Consider the following 23,295-nt stretch of genomic DNA (forward strand, 5'->3'; position numbering starts at 1 on the left):
TCAGGTCTTTTTCAGTTAAGACAGGTAATGCATAAGGGCTGACACACGCTAGACACAGGCTCGTGATAAGACAGAGTTAGGGATTTCAAATCTCTCACTCTGACTATGAGGAGTGAGGACACACTGATAGCGAGAATCCCTAGCACTTCTCCCTCCAGTGACCATATTCCAGGTCATCTCAGCTAGACAGCTAAGGGCTCATCTTGAGGCCATCACATTTAACCTAGGATTAGGGGACCGGGTTAGCTTTGCCATACTCTTCATTGAAGTGTGACAAAACGCTCTACAATCATCTAATAGCAGCAGAGTTCGACTGACACCATTACTGGTTCTAATCAGTTTATACAGCAGAAGTTCTTAACGTTCGAAAACAGTTCATCTTGGACATCCTCCAGAGATGCTCTATCATAGCCTGTCGCATTACACGGGGAACCCTTAGATCTACAGTACCCTGGTGGACAGCATAGCTCACTAAAGCATAATCGGACCAGGAACAAACAACAATGCAATGCCTCAGGATGCAAATATTAGGACATCAAAATTTTAACGAATGCATTACTCAAACTTTGGATTCAATTTGTTAGCCCAACGTTAGATGGTAACAATACAGGACAGACAATCCTCCTTTACTTTCATTGAGAAAATAGTACCCACTATTTGCATTAGACATGGCAAGTATCTGGACTAATGATAACTTAGGATCCCCATCAATCATTAATTCCTCTCAGATTCCCAGGCTGCATTTAAAGCGCCTAACAGCACCAGTTTTAACTCCAGGTTCGTTCAGGGACGTAGCCAGGATTTTTCTTTGGGGGGGGGGGGGGGGGGGCCTGTCGGCGAGCCAACGCGTCCATTCCAGCTGCGCAGCGAGCAAGCTGTGGTGGAGGTCGTGGGCCCAGGGCCCAGCGGGGCCCAAGGGCGGAGCCACTTGGCGGGAGCTAGGGTGGCGCAGGCCCCGGAAAATTTTGCAAAATAGATTTTGACATTTCCTACGGTCTAGGGGACACTAGCCCCCCCCCCCTGTCTACGTGCCTGGGTTCGTTCTGAACATCTCAGACCAACTCAATTCAATAGGTATTCACATCGAGTAGAACTTGGATGTTCCAGGGCATGAAGGAGTAACAGTAAAGAACTAGCGGACGAATTAGCAAGGGATGTTCAATCCAACAACATCCCCATAGGACCAGAACCCTTTCTCCCAATTAGGCCAAACTCAGTGACAAAGGAAAATCTGCGGAGTGACTAAAATGCTATACAGCAAAAAAAACAGAACGCTCCAACCAAACACTCCACCTACTGATCCTAACCACCCTAACAACTCTCTAGCTCTCTCTCTTCAACCCTCATTCCCTCATTCCTCTTGGTGCACAAAACCATTCTAACCTATGTATGTCGGGGGGGGGGGGGGGGGGGGGGGGGGGGGTGTCACGTCCGTCTATGTCCGCTTGTCTCATAGAATCCAAAAAGGACAGGACATAGACGGACATAGGCGGACATAGGCGGACATAGGCGGACATAGGCGGACATAGGCGGACATAGACGGACATAGGCGGACATAGACGGACATAGGCGGACATTAATGGACACCTAAATTGCTAAATAAAATGTTCAATTTTTGCTGTTATAGGGGGATCATGTTTTTTGTCCGTTCGGTACCCTATATTTTCAAAACGGACAAAAAATAGAGCGGACAAAAACGGACAAAAATGGACAAAAACGGACAAAAATGGAAATAACATTTAGATGCTTCCTCCTCCTACTCTTCCTCCTCCTCCCCCTGGGTCTTTCTGATCTTCCTCAGTCCTCTTCCTCCTCCCCTCCTCAGTCCTCCTCCTACTCCTCCTCCTCGTCCTCAGTCCTCCTCATCAGTCCTCAACAGTCCTCCTCCTCCCCAGTCCTCCTCCTCCTCCTGAGTCCTCATCCTTCTCCTCAGTCCTCCATCCTCCTCCTCAGTCCTCCCCCAGTCCCCCTCCTCCTCCTCCTATTCAGTCCTCCTCCTCCTCCTTCTCAGTCCTCCTCGGTCCTCCTCCTCCTCTTCCCTCTCAGTCATCCTCCTCAGCCATCCTCCTCAGTCCTCCTCAGTCCTCCTCAGTCCTCCTCAGTCCTCCTCCTCAGTCCTCCTCCTCAGTCCTCCTCCTCCTGGGTCCTCCTCCTCCTCTTCATCCTCCTCCTCTTCCTCCTCGGTCCTCAGTCCTCCTCCTCCTGGGTCCTCCTCCTCATCCTTCTCATCAGTCCTCCTCCTCCCCAGTCCTCTCCCAGTCCCCCTCCTTCTCCTCCTCCTATTCAGTCCTCCTCCTCCTCCTTCTCCTCCTCCTCAGTTCTCCTCAGTCCTCCTTCTCATTTCTCCTAAGTCCTCCTCCTGAGTCCTCCTCCTGAGTCCTCCTCCTCTTCCTTCTGAGTCCTCCTCCTGAGTCCTCCTCCTCCCTCTCAGTCATCCTCCTCAGTCATCCTCCTCAGCCATCCTCCCCAGCCATCCTCCTCAGCCATCCTCCTCAGTACTCCTCAGTCCTCCTCCTTCTCAGTCATCGTCAGTCCTCCTCCACAGTCCTCCTCAGTCCTCCTCCTCCTCCTGGGTCCTCCTGGGTCTTCCTGATCTTCCCCAGTCCTCTTCCTCCTCCCCTCCTCAGTCCTCCTCCTACTCTTCCTCCTCGTCCTCAGTCCTCCTCATCAGTCCTCAACAGTTCTCCTCCTCCCCAGTCCTCCTCCTCCTCCTGGGGCCTTTTCCTGGGTCCTCCTCCTGGGTCCTCCTCAGTCCTCCTCCTTCTCAGTCCTCCTCGTGCCTCCTCCTGAGTCCTCCTCCTCTTCCTTCTGAGTCCTCCTCCTGAGTCCTCCTCCTCCCTCTCAGTCATCCTCCTGAGTCATCCTCCTCAGCCATCCTCCCCAGCAATCCTCCTCAGCCATCCTCCTCAGTACTCCTCAGTCCTCCTCCTTCTCAGTCATCGTCAGTCCTCCTCCACAGTCCTCCTCAGTCCTCCTCCTCCTCCTGGGTCCTCCTCCTCCTCCTCCTCCTGGGTCCTCCTGGGTCTTCCTGATCTTCCCCAGTCCTCTTCCTCCTCCCCTCCTCAGTCCTCCTCCTACTCTTCCTCCTCGTCCTCAGTCCTCCTCATCAGTCCTCAACAGTTCTCCTCCTCCCCAGTCCTCCTCCTCCTCCTGGGGCCTTTTCCTGGGTCCTCCTCCTGGGTCCTCCTCAGTCCTCCTCCTTCTCAGTCCTCCTCGTGCCTCCTCCTGAGTCCTCCTCCTCCTCAGTCATCCTCCTCAGTTCTCCTCCTCCTCCTCCTAGGTCCTCCTTCTGGGTCCTCCTCCTCCTCCTCCTGGGTCTTCCTGATCCTTCTCCTCCCTCTCAGTCATCCTCCTCAGTCATCCTCCTCAGTCATCCTCCTCAGCCATCCTCCTCAGCCATCCTTCTCAGCCATCCTCCCCAGTCCTCTTCCTCCTCCCCTCCTCAGTCCTCCTCCTACTCTTCCTCCCCGTCCTCAGTCCTCCTCATCAGTCCTCAACAGTTCTCCTCCTCCCCAGTCCTCCTCCTCCTGGGGCCTTTTCCTGGGTCCTCCTCCTGGGTCCTCCTCCTGGGTCCTCCTCCTCCTGGGTCCTCCTTCTCCTCCTCAGTCCTTCTCCTCCTCCTCCTCAGTCCTCTTCCTCCTCTTCCTCCTCCTCCTCCCTCTCAGTCATCCTCCTCAGCCATCCTCCTCCTCCTCAGTCATCCTCCTCAGTTCTCCTCCTCCTCCTCCTAGGTACTCCTTCTGGGTCCTCCTCCTCCTCCTCCTCCTGGGTCTTCCTGATCCTTCTCCTCCCTCTCAGTCATCCTCCTCAGTCATCCTCCTCAGTCATCCTCCTCAGCCATCCTCCTCAGCCATCCTTCTCAGCCATCCTCCTCAGTACTCTTCAGTACTCTTCAGTACTCTTCAGTCCTCAAAATGTTTGTCCGCTAATGTCCACCAATGTCCGCTAATGTCCACCAATGTCCATCCAAGTCCGCCAATGTCCGTCCAGGTCCGCCAATGTCCGTCCGAGTCCGCCAATGTCCGTCCGTGTCCGCCAATGTCCCAAAAAACACGTCCGTTGTCTCATAGAATCCAAAAAGGACAGGACATAGGCGGACATAGACGGACATGACACCCCCCCCTATGTCCCCCCTACGGGTTCCACAAGCCCAACGGTACATAGTTAGACGAAAAACAGAGAAGCCTTGATTGCCAGATCAAGGACTGCATCAGTAGCAGCGAAATACGGATATACCTTCTCCCTTACAGTCAGCGAGCTGACAACTATCTGACTGTGTCTTTTAGGCCTTGCCACACCACCTTCGCTATTGCATCCGTTCGCCCGTATTCACTGACACATGCCACACCTGGGTTTAGTATGAAGATGTACGCATATTCACCCAAGATGCGGAGATGCCTCAGTTTAGCGAGTTGAGATACAACAGCAAACTCACAGGAGCATGGATCAGAATCATCAGTTACCAACCTGACACCGTTTCGGGGCTTTAATCGCCTTTGCAACCACTGCAAACTTCTCTACCACACACTCATCAAACTTACTCCATCGACCATCATTGGACGCCGGCCACTTCACCTTGTCTCTTTTGCTAGCAGGTGGTTCGACTGAAATTCTCTTGTCAAGGAGAGCCCGGATATCTCTAGCACTGTGGCTGTTTTCCTGGCTAGATACCTCCGTCGAAGTTACAGGCATACTGCCAGCCGACGACTCCCCTTCCCAAATGCATTTCATTCGACCCCGATGGATATTCCTGCCTTTGACTGTGTCAAACCGACGTCCACATACACAGATGCAACTCTGTCCCTCTCCTGCTTCAACCGTCGAGGACTCTCGACTACCTAAATTTGTCCTTTTCCGGAGTACAGGACTAAGAATATTTGCATTATACTTTCAAACCAATTTCACAGTGTGATCATTTAAACTTCATGTTGTGGACGTCAGCTGAATTTGATGCAACCGAAAATGCGACATGAGCATGTAAATTTGATATGAGAAAAAAAATTGCGCAACAAAAAATTTGGTTAAATCTCCTTATTGCGATTTCTAACTGCGCGGCGTAGCGCGTACTTTTAAATCCAAATAAAAATTATTTTTGATTAAAATATCAAAAAATAAAATTACGGCATACAGCAAATCTTGTGTAAAAAAATGTGATAAACAATATGCTGTAAAAAAATTCGTCAAAAACTTTAAGAACACGATGCCCCGCCCCATTTTTTAAATGGTCATTTTTGGAACTTTGACGGGCTATAACTTTCGCTAGGAACAGCCATTTGCCCAAAACTTGGTACCATATGACTCTACTCAATGAGACCTTTCCAATGATGTATAATATGTTGGGTTTTGAGACATAAAATGTTCACCCGCAAGTTGATGCTCTTAGTACATACACTATACTCTTGAAATCACTCTACAACATTGAACATCTATATCTACTACGTCATTTGGCAATTATTGTCATTAATCTAACTTTCTAATTAATTGCCGAGGGGGAAAAGTAAACGCTTCACATTAAAATTCAATATACAAAATTCAAAACCATCAATACGGTATTAAATATTATGGACAAGTCTATAGATCTATTTCGTAGTCATATATTCACATGATTTGCTTTATATTATATTATCTTAATACTGTAATGAAGTACAGTAGGATTTGTGTTTCGAGAAAGAAAGGTTGCGGTCAAATTATTAACAAAAGTAAACAAAAGTCCATCAGGGACTCCGTGGAGTCGAAAAAGGTACACGGCTGCTGTCTGGTGCTGCTAGGCATTTATTGATCAAGATGTTTTATTGTATTGATTTATAATGATTCTATTGTTCGTGACTAATCAAGTGCGATTGCTCGGTACTAGTGTGTTTGTGTATATATATATATATATATCATTTGTGGAGTATGGTGTAAGTAATGTTTTTGGTTGGAGTGCAGTGGTTATATGTAAGAGAAAAGATATATGGTCATTTTAGTAACTCACATAAATCAGAACTTGAGCTCATTTGTGGCAAAATTAAGCTCACACCAATCAAGTGTATCATGCTTGAATTGCAATTCTCGTAAGGCAATTTTCAATATATTCTTAAACCCGTTTGTCGGAGTATTAAAACTTATCTTACTTGATGTTTGTCGACAGCTGTTCCACATGTAGGATGATTGGTAGATGAATTGTGAGGATGGTTGTGATGTAATGAAATAATCCTCTCGTCGTGGTGACCTGTTAAATGATGAGTACAGTGATAATGGTTCCTCTAACTTATTAATTTTGAATAGTTCTAAGAGACAAGTGTACTTGTACAGATTGTGGATCGTCAACAACCTGTGGGTTTTAAACAAGGGCTTGGAGTGTTCTTTTTGGTAAAAGTCCACCCCCAGTCTTTGCTTATCAACAGGTCGTGTTCGGGCACACGTTTTAAACTTCTCTAGGTAAGCTTCTCTATCCCCAAACAGAATTCTTATACACTTTTTCTGTGTTTTAAAGATAGGTTCAAGTCGGTTATTGCTAATACCACCCCACACAGATATTCCAAATCCTAAATGTGATTCAAATAGAGTATGATATAAATCCTTATAATACTGCTTTGGGACAATGTGTCGTATTCTGCACAGCTTTCCTACTTCGCATTTAAGTTTTGAGTTAAGTGACTGCGTATGTGATTTCCAGTTAAGTTGGTCGTCAATAATAACGCCTAGAAATTTAGCTTCTTGAACTCTTTTAATAACTACATTATTTAAAGTTAGTATGTTCTCGTCATTTTCTACTTCCTCTTTGGCCCGTGAGGGTTTAAAATGAATAAAACAACATTTCTTAATGTTAATATGTAATAAGTTTAGTTTCATATACTTGTACACAAATGATAGAACTTCATTTCCTTTTTCGTATAGTCTTTTGACACATGTGTCTTCTATAAATATGTTAGTGTCGTCGGCAAATAGTATAAACTTTCCTATAATTGATGAGTTACGGATGTCATTAATATAAATAATAAAAAGTAAGGGACCAAGACAGCTCCCCTGCGGCACTCCATAGACTACTGGAAGTTTCTCGGATTCTTCACCTAATACCGAGACATACTGGTATCTGTTCGACAGGTAACTTGCTATAAGGTTATTTGCATTTCCACGGATTCCATAATTTTCTAACTTATGCAGTAACTTTTCATGTGATATTGTATCAAAGGCTTTACTAAGATCAATAAATATTCCAAGAACGTGTTGTTTTTTCTTGAGGCAAGATTCTACGTGGTTCACTGAGTAATTTAGGGCATAACTGGTCGAGTGATTTTTACGGAATCCGTACTGGTTTTCATATAAGGAGTTCTGTGAATGAAAGAAGCTGTATAATCTATTGAATATAATCTGAGACATCCCGCATCTTGGGTGAATGTGGGTTCATTTTCATACTAAACACAGGTGTGGCATGTGTCAGTGAATACCGGTGAGCAGATGCAAAAGCGAAGGTGGCCTGGTAATGCCTAAAAGACACAGTCACTAGTCAGGTTGTTGTCAGCTCGCTGACTGTAAGGGAGAAGGCATATCTGTATTTCGCTGCTACTGATGCAGTCCTTGGTCTGGCAATCAAGGCTTCTCTGTTTTTCGTCTAACTCATATCTACAGGGTGGGCCAAAAGTCAGTGGGCAGACCAGTGGCGTAACGTTGCCTGTTGGCGCCCCCCTGCCGAAAAGGCGCCCCCCTGTTGGCGCCCCCTCCCCTTTTGGTGCCCCTCCCTAAATTGAACAAATTAGGTGATTTTAGAGGATACGCCGGTAAAATCTTTAAAAAAGTGTGTATCTAGAGCAAAACGCGCAGTTTTGCTAGTACTTTAGTTAAGTTTTCGAAATTGTCCCACATTCAAACGACAATTTGGCGCCCCCCTAAGACGGCGCCCCCCTGCACAGCGGGGTCAGCAGGGCCCTTCGTTACGCCACTGGGGCAGACGTTGGCCTTAATAGTAGTCACTGAGCAACCAATTGAAATAGTTCTTTCTGGTACGACTTACTTACTACCACCACTGGTTCGAGGAATTTGTCAAATCGAAAAATATTCGAGTTCATTTTTTTGCAAATGAAGGTTCATTTTTGCATTTATTTGATAATTTGGATAGTCGGATCGAGCTAAAATTATTGAATTGTGTTTGGCCATTCGAATTACGTTTGTCCTGAAAATTAGAGTTGTAGCTTCTCAGATGGCCGAGATATGAACCATAATACAAAGCTCTCAAATATAAAACATGGCGAGCTATTAAGGCCAACGCATGCCCACTGACTTTTGGCCCACCCTGTATAGTACCTTTGGGCTTGTGGAATCCGGTGGGAGTGAGGGGAGGAGGGTTCAAGAGAGAGATAGGGAGTTGTTAGGGTGGTTAGGATCAGTAGGTAGAATGTTTGGTTGGAGCCTTTTGTTTTGCTTTATAGCATTTTAGTCCGCAGTTTATTAACTGTATCTGCAGTTTATTAACTGTGTTCAGAAGCATACCAAGAAACAGGTCCCCAACTATATAGACCCTATCACGTGTAGGACATGCAAACATTGTGATTTAGCTGACTCTTTGTTGATGTGGATGGGAAGTAAATTCTGTGGTTTCTTTCCTTATCATGACTGCAAACTCAGCAGTAAGAATGCCACATAGCCCAAAATTTTACTATTGTAATCAGAGTGACCAACATGCCCCTCTTTCGAGGAGTACCCCTCCATGCCCCCTGTTCAGCCTAATGCCCCTCTTTTGGAGGAGCATCATTATTTATCCCTCTGAAGCAAGTAAAACTGTTGAAATCAGATAATTTGAAACAAGAAATTTGAAACAAGAAATTTAATTTTAGCACATTTTACAGAATAAAAAGATGTAAAACAATTCATAAAATATAATGCCCATTTGGTGTATGACTTTTTGTCCTTGACTGCTAGTTTGGGTTTGGAAGGACAGGTGGGGCAAGGAATGCGCATGCCTGAAAGCTTTTGCACGCACCGAAACGCTAGTTCAGTTAGGTTTTTAGAGACAAGGCTCATATTAGGACTAGAAGAAATTTTTTAGTAGACAGGTTGCAGTCTTGTTGTGACAAAAAGTCTACACTAAAACACACTTTAGTTTATATTGTGTAGTTCAAGGATATAAAATGCAGCTTCATGGTGGATATTGGAGAGCTAGCGAAAGATTATGGCCTTTGGTTATAATCCATTTCCCCAAACATTTTTGCCAGTGGCACTGGGATTATTTTAAAATCCAACCATTGGCACTGCTATTTTAGTTATCTAATTACATATTGAGTTATTATGGGTCACAGGGGTGTAGGAAGAGGGGGAGCTAATTATGCAGTGGTATACATGAAAGTAGCTGACTAAAAATGTAAATTCTATGACCCAAAGGGACAAAGCCGCCACAGACGAAGCTTCATTTAGGGCTAGAGGCCCTCAAAATGCCCTTCTTTTAGGTCAAAATGTATGCCCCTCCAAGTTATTTTTCTAATTCTAAATCTAATTCTAATTTTCTCTGTTGGTCAGTATGATTTTAATTTATTTAATTTATTACATTGTTTAGGGTGGACATTGACCATTGCTTGTTTGTTTACATTGTTTATTGTGCTCTGCCAATTGCATCACTTGATTGGATTGAATGTATATATTGTTTGAATAACCTTTTTAAAATTCTTTGCTTATGGGTAAATATTATTTAACCCTGAACTCTCTAGAGACAAAGCTGAGAGTGGACACACAGTTACAAAAATTAATTGAATATATATTTCACGACATTGATCATAATTATTGTGAAACGATTCTTTAGACTTTACCCTATTATTATTCTCCTGATAGTCTATGAGAAATATGAACAACTTACTGTATTTATGTCATGCATTTATATTTTGATAAATTTCGTTAGCTATGGCTAAAGGTGAAAGTGGAGATTTATGCAACATCTTTCTTGGTCCAAAAAGCAGCTTTTGTGGCAGCTTTTACAATGAAGACTTTGACAAGTTGTCTCTGTTTGTAGACTTTCAAAAAGATATCACCAGAACATGCAGTCAAACACAGGTATAAATTTTTAGCCATTCCCAGGTTATTTAGGCAGATACATCTGTGCTGGACATATGTTTGTTTGGGGACCAGCTTTTGGTACACTGGTTAATGTTTACTATAATATTGAAGTATTCCGTTCAGGCCCTTCACACTTTGTTTCTGCCTAGTTCTCTCAGTGACTGAGCTATTAAGGCCAACGTATGGGTACTGACTTTTGCCCCCCCCCCTGTATTAAACTCATGATTGACAGGGGGGTGATGCAACGTCAATTAATGTCAGTATTCCATAAAAACCCCAAACTGACATTGACATTAATTGACATTAATTGACATTAATTTGTCTTGAAATTTGAGATTATCATTATTCGATAAATATTCAAGATATTCACGTCTATGTAAGTTAGACCGGTTCAAAAAAACAAAATGTCCTTGAATAATTATGAGTATGTTCTTATCTGTTGATTCTTAGGTTCAAAGACCACCAAAAAAAATTTCAGCTTCCAACTCTTCCATCTTCGGTCCCCACCGGCCACGCCCATATTTTATTGGTTTCTTATACAGGTAAAATATCTAGAATCGGCTTTTTTAGTATGAAGGAGTAATGTTAGCTGTTTAAGATTCGTTATTCAAATATAAATGTCATGAAGGCATTTCGTTTAATGTGGGTTTTAAGTTCTGATGATGTTGAGAACCACGCCCTTGGATGGCCACGTCCATTTAAGAAAATTTAATTTCGGAAAACCGTATTATTTTAGTTTTATTATTTAATGATCTGAATTTTTTTCACATTTCACATTTCCATATGTGATAGTAGTGAATAAATTGATGATATAAACGTTCTAAAGTGCTAAAAATATGGTAGAACTACATAATCTCTGGTCGAAAAATATCGTGTCAATTAATGTCAGTATTCCAAAATTTTGCAAAACTGACATTGACATTAATTGACATTAATTGACATTAATTGACATTAATTGACGTTGCATCACCCCCATTGACAGTAACATACTAGAAACCTTTATTAGTGTATAATATGAGACAAGAGAAACACCAGCAGTGGTGCAATGTTGCCTGTTGGCGCCCCCGCCGTAAAAGCGCCCCCCTGTTTTGCGCCCCCTCCCTCTTAGGGAAACGTAAAATTTCAAAAATTAGGTGATTTTAGAAGATACGCTGGTAAAATCTCTGAGAAAGTGTGTTTCTATCAGCAAAACGCACAGTTTTGCTAGTTAAGTTTTTTTAAATTGTCCCACATTCAAACAACTATTTGGCGCCCCCCTAAGATGGCACCCCCCACACAGCGGGGTCCCTCGTTACGCCACTGTCAAGGAGAGTTAGGACTCCTCAGACTACATCAATTCCTTCTGTAACAATAATTGTTGTTGTGGAAATAGCTCATTTAAACAGTTTGGATCACATTATGACTGTTATCCTGTATATTCTTGCAGTTAAATGAAGATAGTGTACTTTGGGATGGAAAAGTGACAAAAATTGATTCTGGTGAAGAACAACTGAAAGATGTTAATCCTTATTCACCAAATCCTGATCATCATTGGAGTCGAATATCTGGAAAATCTGATAAAAAAGTGATTGAACTTCAGTATTGCAACTATTTTGAAAGCTTTCACAGTGGATTGAACTTCTTTGCTGAAAGTGATCTGGGTGAAATCTTTGAAGACAGAATTCGCTATCAAATAGAAAAAAGTGACATATTCAGTGTGAGTCAAAATTGTATTGAAAGTAAATTTTTGTTCATTGGCAGTAATTTGTGGCCTGTTTAAAATTGAATCTCCAAAAATCTCAATAATCCTTATTTTACTGGTGAAACCTCTACCATCCAGGGATTTGTCAGCATCTATGATGCAAACACAGGGTATTCTGGTCTTCTTGCAGGGTTACTACCTCTTCTTGATGATGCATTTGGCAGAAAACCTAAAATGAACTTTGGAGTTGGAGCAGAAAAGCCAAGCATTTTTGAACTTGAAGCTGTGACGAAGGGATCTGTTTGCTCATTTCTGAATTGGTGCAGCTTTAAAGGTAGTAATGTTGTCCTTATTTAAAGAAATGTTATGATATGCCTTATATAGCTACTAGCTGACTAGTTTGACTGGCGTGCAAATTTGATAATTAACTTCAATTGCAGATGTTTTTAGAGGATTACTTTGTCAAGACACTGACTATCACACTAGTGCTGTTTTGTCTTTATTCTTTCAACAAGTGCTACGAATTCCTCAAAAGGGCACCGAATTCAAGGATTTAACTACTTTCTTATCACCTCTCTCAAGGAATATCTTCACATCAAATTTAGGTTAGTTAGTTACTCAAATAGTTACTCAAATTTCCAATCAAATAAATGCAGCTTAGGATAAATAGGACCACTTTTAAAGTTCAATTTTTTAATTTTTTAAATCATCCTTTCCTTTTAACATCCTATAATTTATTTAAGTCCTTTATTTAAAGCTACTAATCTTAACGTCATTAAAGGTGTCCCATTTGATGATCCAGATGATAGAGGTTTATCAACGTTGTTCAGTTCACAATTCTTAGCTAAGAACATTACACCTCTCTCATTGTTCTGTAAGCAGGTATGTTGGGAGATGTGTTGAGAAATTAGTTTATTATTTAAAGAACGTTTATTCTTTTTTTTACAAAACTGACAAAGTTCACTTAAAAAATTCTGATAACACTCTCCCAGATGTCCCTGCCACTCCACTATACCTATATGTCTAGCTGTGGAGTGTCCGGTATTCCAAATACCCACACATTCTTCTCTACCCTCTCCCAGCTGACCTCCACTGAGCAAGTGTTCGGAAGCACTACTCGCTACTGTTACACACCACAATCTCTACCGCTACACGCTTACTATCCACAGTTCTTTAACGATAAAATCCTTTCCAATGGTAGGTAACCTTAGTCACTAGGTTGGGGGAGGGTAGGTAACCTTAGTAACTAGGTTGGAGGAGGGAGGGTAGGTAACCTTAGTAACTAGGTTGGGGGAGGGTAGGTAACCTTAGTAACTATGTTGGGGGAGGGTAGGTAACCTTAGTAGCTAGGTTGGGGGTGAGGGTAGGTAACCTTAGTAACTAGGTTGGGGGAGGGAGGGTAGGTAACTAGGTTGGGGGAGGGAGGGTAGGTAACCTAAGTAACTAGGTTGGGGGAGGGTAGGTAACCTTAGTAACTAGGTTGGGGGAGGGTAGGTAACCTTAGTAGCTAGGTTGGGGGTGAGGGTAGGTAACCTTAGTAACTAGGTTGGGGGAGGGAGGGTAGGTAACTAGGTTGGGGGAGGGAGGGTAGGTAACCTAAGTAACTAGGTTGGGGGAGGGTAGGTAACCTTAGTAACTAGGTTGGGGGAGGGTAGGTAACCTTAGTAACTATGTTGGGGAGGCCGGAGGGTAGGTAACCTAAGTAACTAGGTTGGGGGGGGGGGGGGTGGGTAGGTTTATTGTTTCATCTGGTAGTATTTTAAGATGATTTTCATCTAACTCTTAAATTGTATTATTCGTGTTGTTGCTCATGATTTAATCGTCTCTGAATTGCACTAGGACGCTTGCGAGCACCACACCAGAAAGTCAGATCTCAGCCAGTCAAGGAAATTCCTGTAGTATCTCTACTTCAAAACAATCAGGAGCCTCTACAGCTTATCGCTCAGGTAAACTGTATTTACAGAGTGCTATAATCATTGCAAAGCCCATCTTCGATTGTAAGATAAAAGATTTCGGATTTATTTATAATTCCTAAATATAAATATATATTATAAATATTTCTTCAGAGTTTAAAAAGCGACCATAAGTAAGTAACACTACTTATGATAGTGATTAGTGCCATTATAATTAGTAACTTGTTCAGGTTTTATCAACTTCTGTTAAAGTGAGTGAAAGTCCGGAGCTCCTTACAGCTGGAATACTGCAAGATGATGTGTCCAATATCAGGCAGACTCTCAATGAACTCGCTGATAATTACTCTTTAAACTGACTCTCATGTTAACTTTTAGGTTTTCTCGTAAAGGAAGTTATTTTCACGCAATTAATCTTGTTGGTGAAAAGAACTTGCATTATATTGCCAGTCAACAGCACATCAATTTTACTGTCATCTTGTTTCCAAATTAAATTGAGCTTTAAAGATACAGACCTGACTGTGCTGGTTGTAACAGGGGGGGGGGGATCAGGTACCAAGTGATCCCCCGACAGGTGCTGATTAGTGGTTGTAACAGGGGGGGGGGGATCAGGTACCAAGTGATCCCCCGGCCCGACAGGTGCTGGTTGTAACAGGGGGGGGGGATCAGGTACCAAGTGATCCCCCGACAGGTGCTGATTAGTGGTTGTAACAGGGGGGGGGGGGGGATCAGGTACCAAGTGATCCCCCGACAGGTGCTGGTTGTAACAGGGGGGGGGGGGGGATCAGGTACCCAAGTGATCCCCCGACAGGTGTGGTTGTAACGGGGGGGGGGGGATTTAGGTACCAAGTGATCCCGACAGGTGCTGGTTGTAAAAAGGGGGGGGGATCAGGTACCAAGTGATCCCCCGACAGGGTGCTGGTTGACGGGGTTTTTTAACAGGGGGGGGGGGGGATCAGGTACCAAGTGATCCCACCGACAGGTGTGGTTGACGGTTTTTAACGGGGGGGGGGGGGGGGGGGGATCAGGTACCAAGTGACCCCCCAAAAGGGATTTGTGATGAAAGGGTTTGTATTTATTGAAGTTTTTGTTTGGGTTTTTTATTTTTTCGTTATTTATTTCTTTTTTATTGGAGACTTATTGAAACACTCAAAAATTTTGTTATTTCCATGTAACTTCAGCTGCAATGATTACAGGGAATCCGAAATTTCCCCATTTAAAATTTATGAAAAAAAATTTACAGTATATCACCGAGCTTGGGCCGCAAATATGGTTTAATTTTAAAGGAACTATAATCAATTGGGAGGCTATTAAACACTGACATTATGTTACTTAATTGAAGGCAAACTATTATACTACTAATAGGTAGGTACCTAGTATACGAATATTGTAGCTTTTAACAGAGCTTGTTTCATGTTCTGTAACCACGCAAGTTGTCATAAAGTGATAATTCCCTGTGCTCATGAAACCTTTCCACATTTTGCCTCTTAAAAAGGCATGACGTGATAATACTATTATTATATCTCTAAAATAACAGAAGCCTGCTTCCTTTTATTTTAGTTAATGACCTATAACGAAGAAAATGAAGTCACTCCCAAGTACAACTGGAGATATTCCTTCAGAAGTAGAGACTAGAACATCTAGTACATTATCTGTTATTTTAATACTGGGATGTCCTCCTATATCACTAAGTGGTTAAGTTTATCCCTTGTTGAATAGCACTACGTTTATTTGTTAAACCTTCATCATCCTTTCATCAATACAAGATCTCATAAAAGTGATATTATATCATATTATCATTGATAGATTCCTAAAATATTTCAGTCTGAAGGAATTTTAAAATATTGTTTCAATTTAAATTTAAAATTCAAAACGACGATATAAAACCATCATAACAATTCAGGTGAACAGGATGCGACGTTTGTTGCAAGGGTTAGAAAAGGAGCACAAGTTTATTATGATACCCCTGGGACGTAGAGTTATTGTACCTACAGGATATCAAGGAATAGGTACACATTATTGTTTATGGGGGGGGGGGGGGGGGGGGGGCCAACCATATTAAAGTATATTAAAGTATATCCCCGGGTCAAAATCGGAAAAATCCTACATTTTAATATACTTTATATACCTACAATTAGAAGATTTATATTCTTCGTTAAGATTTACATGATGAACTATATTTTTTACTCAGATTCGCAAGATAAGCCTGTTTAGGACTAGTACAATGAATTTCCCATCCAGATTGGTCAAAAAATTGGCTGAGCTATGAGCTTTTAAAAATATGCCCATATTTGGGCATACGCTTTTGTCCAAATTCGCTTTTGCCCAAATTCGATAAAATTTCAATATTTTTTTAATGAGACTAACTCTATGTGAAAGATATAACTCAGTGTTTGTTGGATATAGTGGATACTAAGTTAAAAAGACCTCCATGAACAAAATTGGGAAAATTGCACATAATATCTCGGTTCAGAACACTAGCCAAAAATAACTTCATTAAAATTGAAATAACTCCATCAGTTTTCAATATTTTTTCAAGAACTTTTTGGAATCGATTAAGGATTGCATTTCAAGCTTATTTTGGGCAACAATTTTTGATGTAGGCCTCCAAGGAGATAGGGATATATTAAAGTATATTAAAGTATATTAAAGTATATTAAAGTATATTAAAGTATATCCCCGGGTCAAAATCGGGAAAAATCCTACATTTTAATATACTTTAATATGGTTGGCCCCCCCCCCCCCCCCCGTTTATCTTCTTAATGATGAATTATTGTAAGATTCAATTATTAATATTATATACAGTTATCACATTTTAATTTTTCTGACCAGGTACAAGGAATCTGAAGCTGCAGCGATGAAGACTCTACTTTTAGAGCAGAATATAATTCTCCGATGACATAATGTTGGAAGAAGAAGCTAACTCTACTGTTCAGAACGCTATCAAATGTAATAAAATAATACCTTCTGTTATAATTATAACTGCCAAAAGGTCGGGGTCATGAATCTTTATTATGGTTCATTATTCAGTAGTACTACACTACTACACTACTACACCATTATTCAGTAGTACTACACTACTACACTACTACAGTACTAAACCATTATTTAGTAGTACTACACTACTATACTACTACACCATTATTCAGTAGTACTACACTACACTACTACACCATGAATCCAGTAGTGCTACACTACTGCACTATGTTACCTAGCTGGTATCTATGTTACCTAGCTGGTATTTATGTTACCTAGCTGGTATATATGTTACCTAGCTGGTATTTAAGTTACCTAGCTGGTATTTATAATTATGTTACCTTAGATCTGGTATCTATGTTACCTTAGATCTGGTATCTATGTTACCTAGCTGGTATCTATGTTACCTAGCTGGTATATATGTTACCTAGCTGGTATCTATGTTACCTAGCTGGTATCTATGTTACCTAGCTGGTATCTATGTTTTCTAGCTGGTATTTATGTTACCTAGCTGGTATTTAAGTTACCTAGCTGGTATCTATGTTACACAGCTGGTATTTAGGTTACCTAGCTGTTATCTATATTACCCAGCTGGTATCTATGTATTATAGAGTCCACTCTCAGGTCGCCAGATGGTACAAGGGCTTATGCAATCCAACACTCTAGTAAATATAATTGTGGTGACCAGCTCATTTCATATGCAACGATCAAGGTACTGTTCCTCCCTGCTACTAGTAACTAGAGTATACTGTTACCTAGGTTACCCTGCTACTAGAGTATACTGTTACCTAGGTTACCCTGCTACTAGAGTATACTGTTACCTAGGTTACCCTGCTACTAGAGTATACTGTTACCTAGGTTACCCTGCTACTAGTATAAGTAACTAGAGTATACTGTTACCTAGGTTACCCTGCTACTAGAGTATACTGTTACCTAGGTTACCCTGCTACTAGAGTATACTGTTACCTAGGTTACCCTGCTACTAGTATAAGTAACTAGAGTATACTGTTACCTAGGTTACCCTGCTACTAGAGTATACTGTTACCTAGGTTACCCTGCTACTAGAGTATACTGTTACCTAGGTTACCCTGCTACTAGTATAAGTAACTAGAGTATACTGTTACCTAGGTTACCCTGCTACTAGTAACTAGAGTATACTGTTACCTAGGTTACCCTGCTACTAGAGTATACTGTTACCTAGGTTACCCTGCTACTAGTATAAGTAACTAGAGTATACTGTTACCTAGGTTACCCTGCTACTAGAGTATACTGTTACCTAGGTTTACCCTGCTACTAGAGTATACTGTTACCTAGGTTACCCTGCTACTAGTATAAGTAACTAGAGTATACTGTTACCTAGGTTACCCTGCTACTAGAGTATACTGTTACCTAGGTTACCTAGTAGTAGGTACTGTTACTTGCTAGTTACTGTTAGTTGCTAGTGAGCTGTTGTCTAGCGTTTGACTCTTAGCAATCTTTCTCTCGACTACCTGTTAAAAATAACATATTTGTAAACTGTCCTTTGGATCAGATTGCACATTGTTTCGTGTGTTCATATGTTTGTGTGTTTACATGTTTGTGTGTTTATATGTTTTTGTGTTTATGTGTTTGTGTGTTTTAAATATGTTTATGTCTTTATGTGTTTGACTCTAACCATTGCCTCAATTAGTGTGCTTGAATATCCCTAACTTCAGTTGTGTTGCCACTACTACTACTGACAATTACATGATCAGTTGTTTTGCAGGTACATTTTCAGCCGTTTATTCCATTCCGAAAGTTTTCAGTTACACTTCGAGGAATCAGATAACAATGTAAAAGATAGCGTTCTTCATGATCTCTTAAAAGTAGAGGAGACAATGATAGATCGTCTCAAATCTGGGAAACATAGAATATTTGAAGAAGCCCTGGTGAATGGGTGGGACAGTACGTAACGGGAAAAGACTATGGACCAGGGTCTTTGTCTTAATTAATCGTTACTTATAGCTTGTTTAGAATTCATGCTTCATTACTTGAGGCATACTTTCTTCCAATAAGACAGAATTGAGATGGTTTTATGTTTGACTGTGTGTTTATCCTCTTCGTTCTCTCTGTAATGGGGGGCATGTCACCCCCCTCCTGTAATGCACACTTATTTTGTGCGTTTTTCACGAATGTTCTTCGAAACTCTAGAGTAATCTTTTGTTAGGTTTTGTAAATTAGATTTTATACTGGTTATTATAAGATTTTACGTTCTAGAACGCTTATTTCATTCTCGAATTTCTGGATGATTCAAGAATATTCTCATTTCTCTTAGTCGATTTTGCCATTGGTGTTGTAATGTAAAATGTTACACAATAAACCACTGAAACTTTAGCTGGTCCCATGAATTTGTGATTTCATTATTTTGAGTGTTTTTAATTTCACGAATGTTCTTCGAAACTTTAGAGTAATCTTTTGTTCAAGGGTTTTGTAAGTTAGATTTTACACTGAATATTATAAGATTTTATGTTCTAGAATGATTTATTATTACAGCGATATTATGTAGTTTGTATAGTAGTAGTGGTGGTGGTGGTGGTGGTGGTGGTGGTGGTGGTGGTGGTGGTGGTGGTAGCAGTAGCAGTAGCAGTAGCAGTAGCAGTAGTACTATTAGTAGTTATAGTTGTAGCTGTAGTAGTAGTAGTGGTGGTAGCAGTAGTTGTAGCATGTCTATTAGTAGTAGTAGTAGTAGTGTTGTATTAGTAGTATTCGTATTAGCATGTATATTGAACACTTTAATAAGGAGATCTAACGAATATACAGCTCATCTAATCCACCATCATTAGCTTTATCTAGTGCATGTCAAGTAATTAGATAAGACAAGATAATATTTACAATAATGCCTCTCTGGGCATCTTATACAATAATTTGTATCGTGTACGACACTCCCGCGATATTTGATACCTGCGAATCTTTTCTGATTCTTCTTATCCATATTATGTCTCTATATAGCAACGTCTCTAGCAACGTTTTTTGCTAATAATTTCGATATTCAGAAGTAAAGTTATGACCCGTTGAAAAATATTGATTTCATCGTAAAATACACATAAAATTTCGAACACGCCAATAATTCTGACACCCTGCTGTATCTAAAGAATATAATGTAACTGTGAAAGTTTGAAATTTGTATCTACTTCCTACGCCTTGCTACAGCCAACATTAAAAAGTGACGCGTTACAAAGAACGTTCCTATGGGCCTCTCAACACTGTGTAAACACACAGCAGCTGTAATCATCCGAGTAGTTCCATTTTAATACGGTTTGCTTCGTCTTTCGAATTGACTTTTGTTCGATACTTACTATTTATCGAAAGAAACAATTGAAATTGCACGTATTTTTCTATAAATGAGCATGTGAGCGTACATTGCATTGGTTAATAACGGAAATAAAACATAATCTAGACATTTGCCTTGAAATTCATAGCCGACGATTAATACATCAGTCCATCATGGCATCATGGTACCTTTGTCAGGAAGCGTGTCTGCTGTTTATGCTCGTTCATATATTATGCTCATTTTTATATTGTGACTTGTTTTTAGTTTCTAGGCAACCTTCAAATTTTCTGTAATCGTTCGCTCTGCTAACTTAGTCATCTCCTTATCAATGTACCAATATTAAATGTACTAAGTTATCATACCTATTACTCTACTACTAATTTATCATACCTATTACTGTACTACGCTACCACTCTAACTTAAATACTTTATTACATTATCACTGTATTGATTTAACACAGGTGAGAGAATCAGAGCGTTATCAAAATGACAATACCGGTTCAACATATTGATGAAGATAAACTGTACACAGACCTTGGATATCGCTACCAATATCTTTGTGACTTTATTGGAATAACTGAAGAGGATATCACACTCATACATGGTAAGAATCGAGGAATCTTACAACTTCCACATTCACAACTTATCTCTCCCCCTATCCTCCCTTCCCGTCTCCCCCTCCCTCCTCCCCCTCCCTCCTCTCATTCCGTCTCCCCCTCCCCCTCCCCCTCCCCCTCCCCCTTCCCCTCCCCCTCCCCCTCCCTCCTCCCCCTCCCTCCTCTTCATCCCGTCTCCCCCTCCCCCTCCCCCTCCCCCTCCCCCTCCCCCTCCCCCTCCCCCTCCCCCTCCCCCTCCCCCTCCCCCTCCCCCTCCCCCTCCCCCTCCCCCTCCCCCTCCCCCTCCCCCTCCCCCTCCCCCTCCCCCTCCCCCTCCCCCTCCCCCTCCCCCTCCCCCTCCCCCTCCCCCTCCCCCTCCCCCTCCCCCTCCCCCTTCCATCCTCTTTCTCCCCTCCCTCTTACCCCTATCCTCCCCTCCCGTCTCCCCTCCCCCTCCCCCTCCCCACTTTCTATCTACTCCACAATTGACTCAGGCTCAGCAGCTGTGCTAGGTCCTAAGGTGGAAGGATTGGTGGATGCTGTTTACGACAAACTATTCGCTTTTAGCTCTACAAAGAAGGTATATAGTATATATATTATTATATATAATAGTAGCTGTGGTGTGGTGTGGTGTGGTGTGGTGTGGTGTGGTGTGGTGTGGTGTGGTGTGGTGTGGTGTGGTGTGGTGTGGTGTGGTGTGGTGTGGTGTGGTGTGGTGTGGTGTGGTGTGGTGTGGTGTGGTGTGGTGTGGTGTGGTGTGGTGTGGTGTGGTGTGGTAGTCTGTGTACAGTACAGTACAGTACAGTACAGTACAGTACAGTACAGTACAGTACAGTACAGTACAGTACAGTACAGTACAGTACAGTACAGTACAGTACAGTACAGTACAGTACAGTACAGTACAGTACAGTACAGATTCTGGTACTTATTTAATGACGTGATAAATTCCCAGATTTTCTTTAAAGAGAGATCAAAGTACGATGCACCGTCCACAGAAGAATCGTTGGATAACTACGATTTGAACAAGCCTCAGATAGGAATGAGGAAATCATCCCTTAAAAGATTCATTGTAAGGTCAGTCCTGTTTTGGTAAATATTTGCTGACCGAATCACTATATTTCTTGTAACTCTGTCTTTTCAAACTGTCGAGCTCAACCAAACGTAAACTCAGGGACAAAATTGGTTGCTGAGGTGAATGTAGTGAACAAGCCTCACTAATATGTTACCAGGTTGCTGAGGTTAATGTAGTGAAGAAGTCTCACTAATATGTTACCAGGTTGCTGAGGTTAATGTAGTGAAGAAGCCCCACTAATATGTTACCAGGTTGCTGAGGTTAATGTAGTGAAGAAGCCCCACTAATATGTTACCAGGTTGCTTAGGTTAATGTAGTGAAGAAGCCTCACTAATATGTTACCAGGTTGCTGAGGTTAATGTAGTGAAAAATCTCACTAATATGTTACCAGGTTGCTGAGGTTAATGTAATGAAGAAACCCCACTAATATGTTACCAGGTTGCTGAGGTTAATGTAGGAAGCCTCACTAATATGTTACCAGGTTGCTGAGGTTAATGTAATGAAGAAGCCCCACTAACATGTTACCAGGTTGCTGAGGTTAATGTAATGAAGAAACCCCACTAATATGTTACCAGGTTGCTGAGGTTAATGTAGTGAAAAAGCCCCACTAATATGTTACCAGGTTGCTGAGGTTAATGTAATGAAGAAGCCCCACTAATATGTTACCAGGTTGCTGAGGTTAATGTAATGAAGAAACCCCACTAATATGTTACCAGGTTGCTGAGGTTAATGTAATGAAGAAGCCCCACTAACATGTTACCAGGTTGCTGAGGTTAATGTAGTGAAGAAGCCCCACTAATATATTACCACTTTACCAGGTTGGTTACGAAGCCTTATGATGGAGACATGCTAGCTGAGCTGGACCGTATGGGTAGGATACACACCCCCAAGGGAGGGAGTACCTCCATTAACGTGGAGCTTATTCACATGCAGGCTCTACTAGCTTATCTACAGGACGCACTCATTTCCACACTCTTCACCTACAAGAACTCTTGTGAAGAAGGCAAGAAACTTAATATGAACAAACTTTGGAGTGAACAAAGCAGACACTACAATAAACTGACTCCAATTTACTTGAGACCCTTTCTAATTCTTATTATTACCGACTGTGTGTTTCAGGTTCTGAAGAGTTTGATGCGGAGGGGACAGTGCGCGCGTTCTGTAAGGTGCTAGCTGTTCAGAACCAGTTCATCTGCCGCTGGTACGAGGACCCTGCCAGTAGAGTTAACAGTCCTACTAGGTCTACCTTTATACCACTGCTAGCTATTACTGGTGCTCTGACTGCTGCTATTACTTACCTTGCTGTATCCAAATAGATGTCACATTATCACACGTTCCAGAATAATGCGGTCGGAGCCCTCTTTGGGCATCCATGACAACCATGACAATACAAAACATTTTTCAAAAGAACACATCAATGCGTCATTCAGTGTTCACTATTCAATGAAATTACAAGTTTTCAGTGTTTATCTGTCCGTGTACCAATATGAACTTATTTTTGAGGATATTGACTACTGAGACGAATGTATAAATTATAGTATAAACTCTCAATACCTTATTGTGACTATATAAATACCTTATTGTGACTATTTAGCATATTGTCTTGGATAGCAACACACAGAACATGATATCAGCTGCTCGTTTTTTCCTATTCTTCGATTTGCCAAACATCAGTCTATTATATTTGAAGCCTTTGACAAGATGTAACCCTGTTAAGGGGGTCAACACCAAAACAGGGGTTTGTGTCG

The 23,295-nt window shown here is 41.7% G+C and overlaps 3 protein-coding genes and 1 long non-coding RNA gene across 5 annotated transcripts in view; 3 read left to right on the forward strand and 1 right to left on the reverse strand.

The window, feature by feature from the left end:
- LOC134816726 (arginine and glutamate-rich protein 1-A-like) overlaps nt 1-23,295 on the reverse strand; it is a 1,122,901-nt gene that overhangs the window by 125,418 nt on the left and 974,188 nt on the right. The window lies entirely within an intron of this gene.
- LOC134816857 (uncharacterized) lies at nt 9,861-14,724 on the forward strand. 2 transcript variants are annotated; one of them, XM_063825856.1, is made up of 9 exons: nt 9,861-10,020; nt 11,450-11,719; nt 11,843-12,038; nt 12,145-12,309; nt 12,486-12,586; nt 12,697-12,901; nt 13,544-13,650; nt 13,848-14,596; nt 14,665-14,724. In XM_063825856.1, exons 1-8 carry the CDS (start codon nt 9,871-9,873, stop codon nt 13,971-13,973), a joined length of 1,320 nt encoding a protein of 439 aa, XP_063681926.1. In that variant the 5' UTR covers nt 9,861-9,870; the 3' UTR covers nt 13,974-14,596; nt 14,665-14,724. The 2 variants fall into 2 exon arrangements, with proteins under 2 accessions (XP_063681926.1, XP_063681927.1); XM_063825857.1 differs by having other exon boundaries at nt 13,848-14,506; nt 14,574-14,724.
- LOC134816453 (uncharacterized) lies at nt 16,457-18,655 on the forward strand. The gene is made up of 3 exons (XR_010160407.1): nt 16,457-16,563; nt 17,215-17,302; nt 18,335-18,655. It is a non-coding gene; the product is annotated as an uncharacterized LOC134816453 (long non-coding RNA).
- On the forward strand, nt 20,081-22,878 carry LOC134816989 (uncharacterized). Its single transcript, XM_063826048.1, has 5 exons — nt 20,081-20,483; nt 20,970-21,055; nt 21,428-21,549; nt 22,366-22,550; nt 22,667-22,878. The coding sequence occupies exons 1-5, from the start codon at nt 20,366-20,368 to the stop codon at nt 22,861-22,863; spliced, it is 708 nt and encodes a 235-aa protein (XP_063682118.1). The 5' UTR covers nt 20,081-20,365; the 3' UTR covers nt 22,864-22,878.

Source organism: Bolinopsis microptera, chromosome 6 (genome assembly GCF_026151205.1).
Source record: "Bolinopsis microptera isolate Bmic1 chromosome 6, MBARI_Bmic_1.0, whole genome shotgun sequence".
NCBI lineage: Eukaryota > Metazoa > Ctenophora > Tentaculata > Lobata > Bolinopsidae > Bolinopsis > Bolinopsis microptera.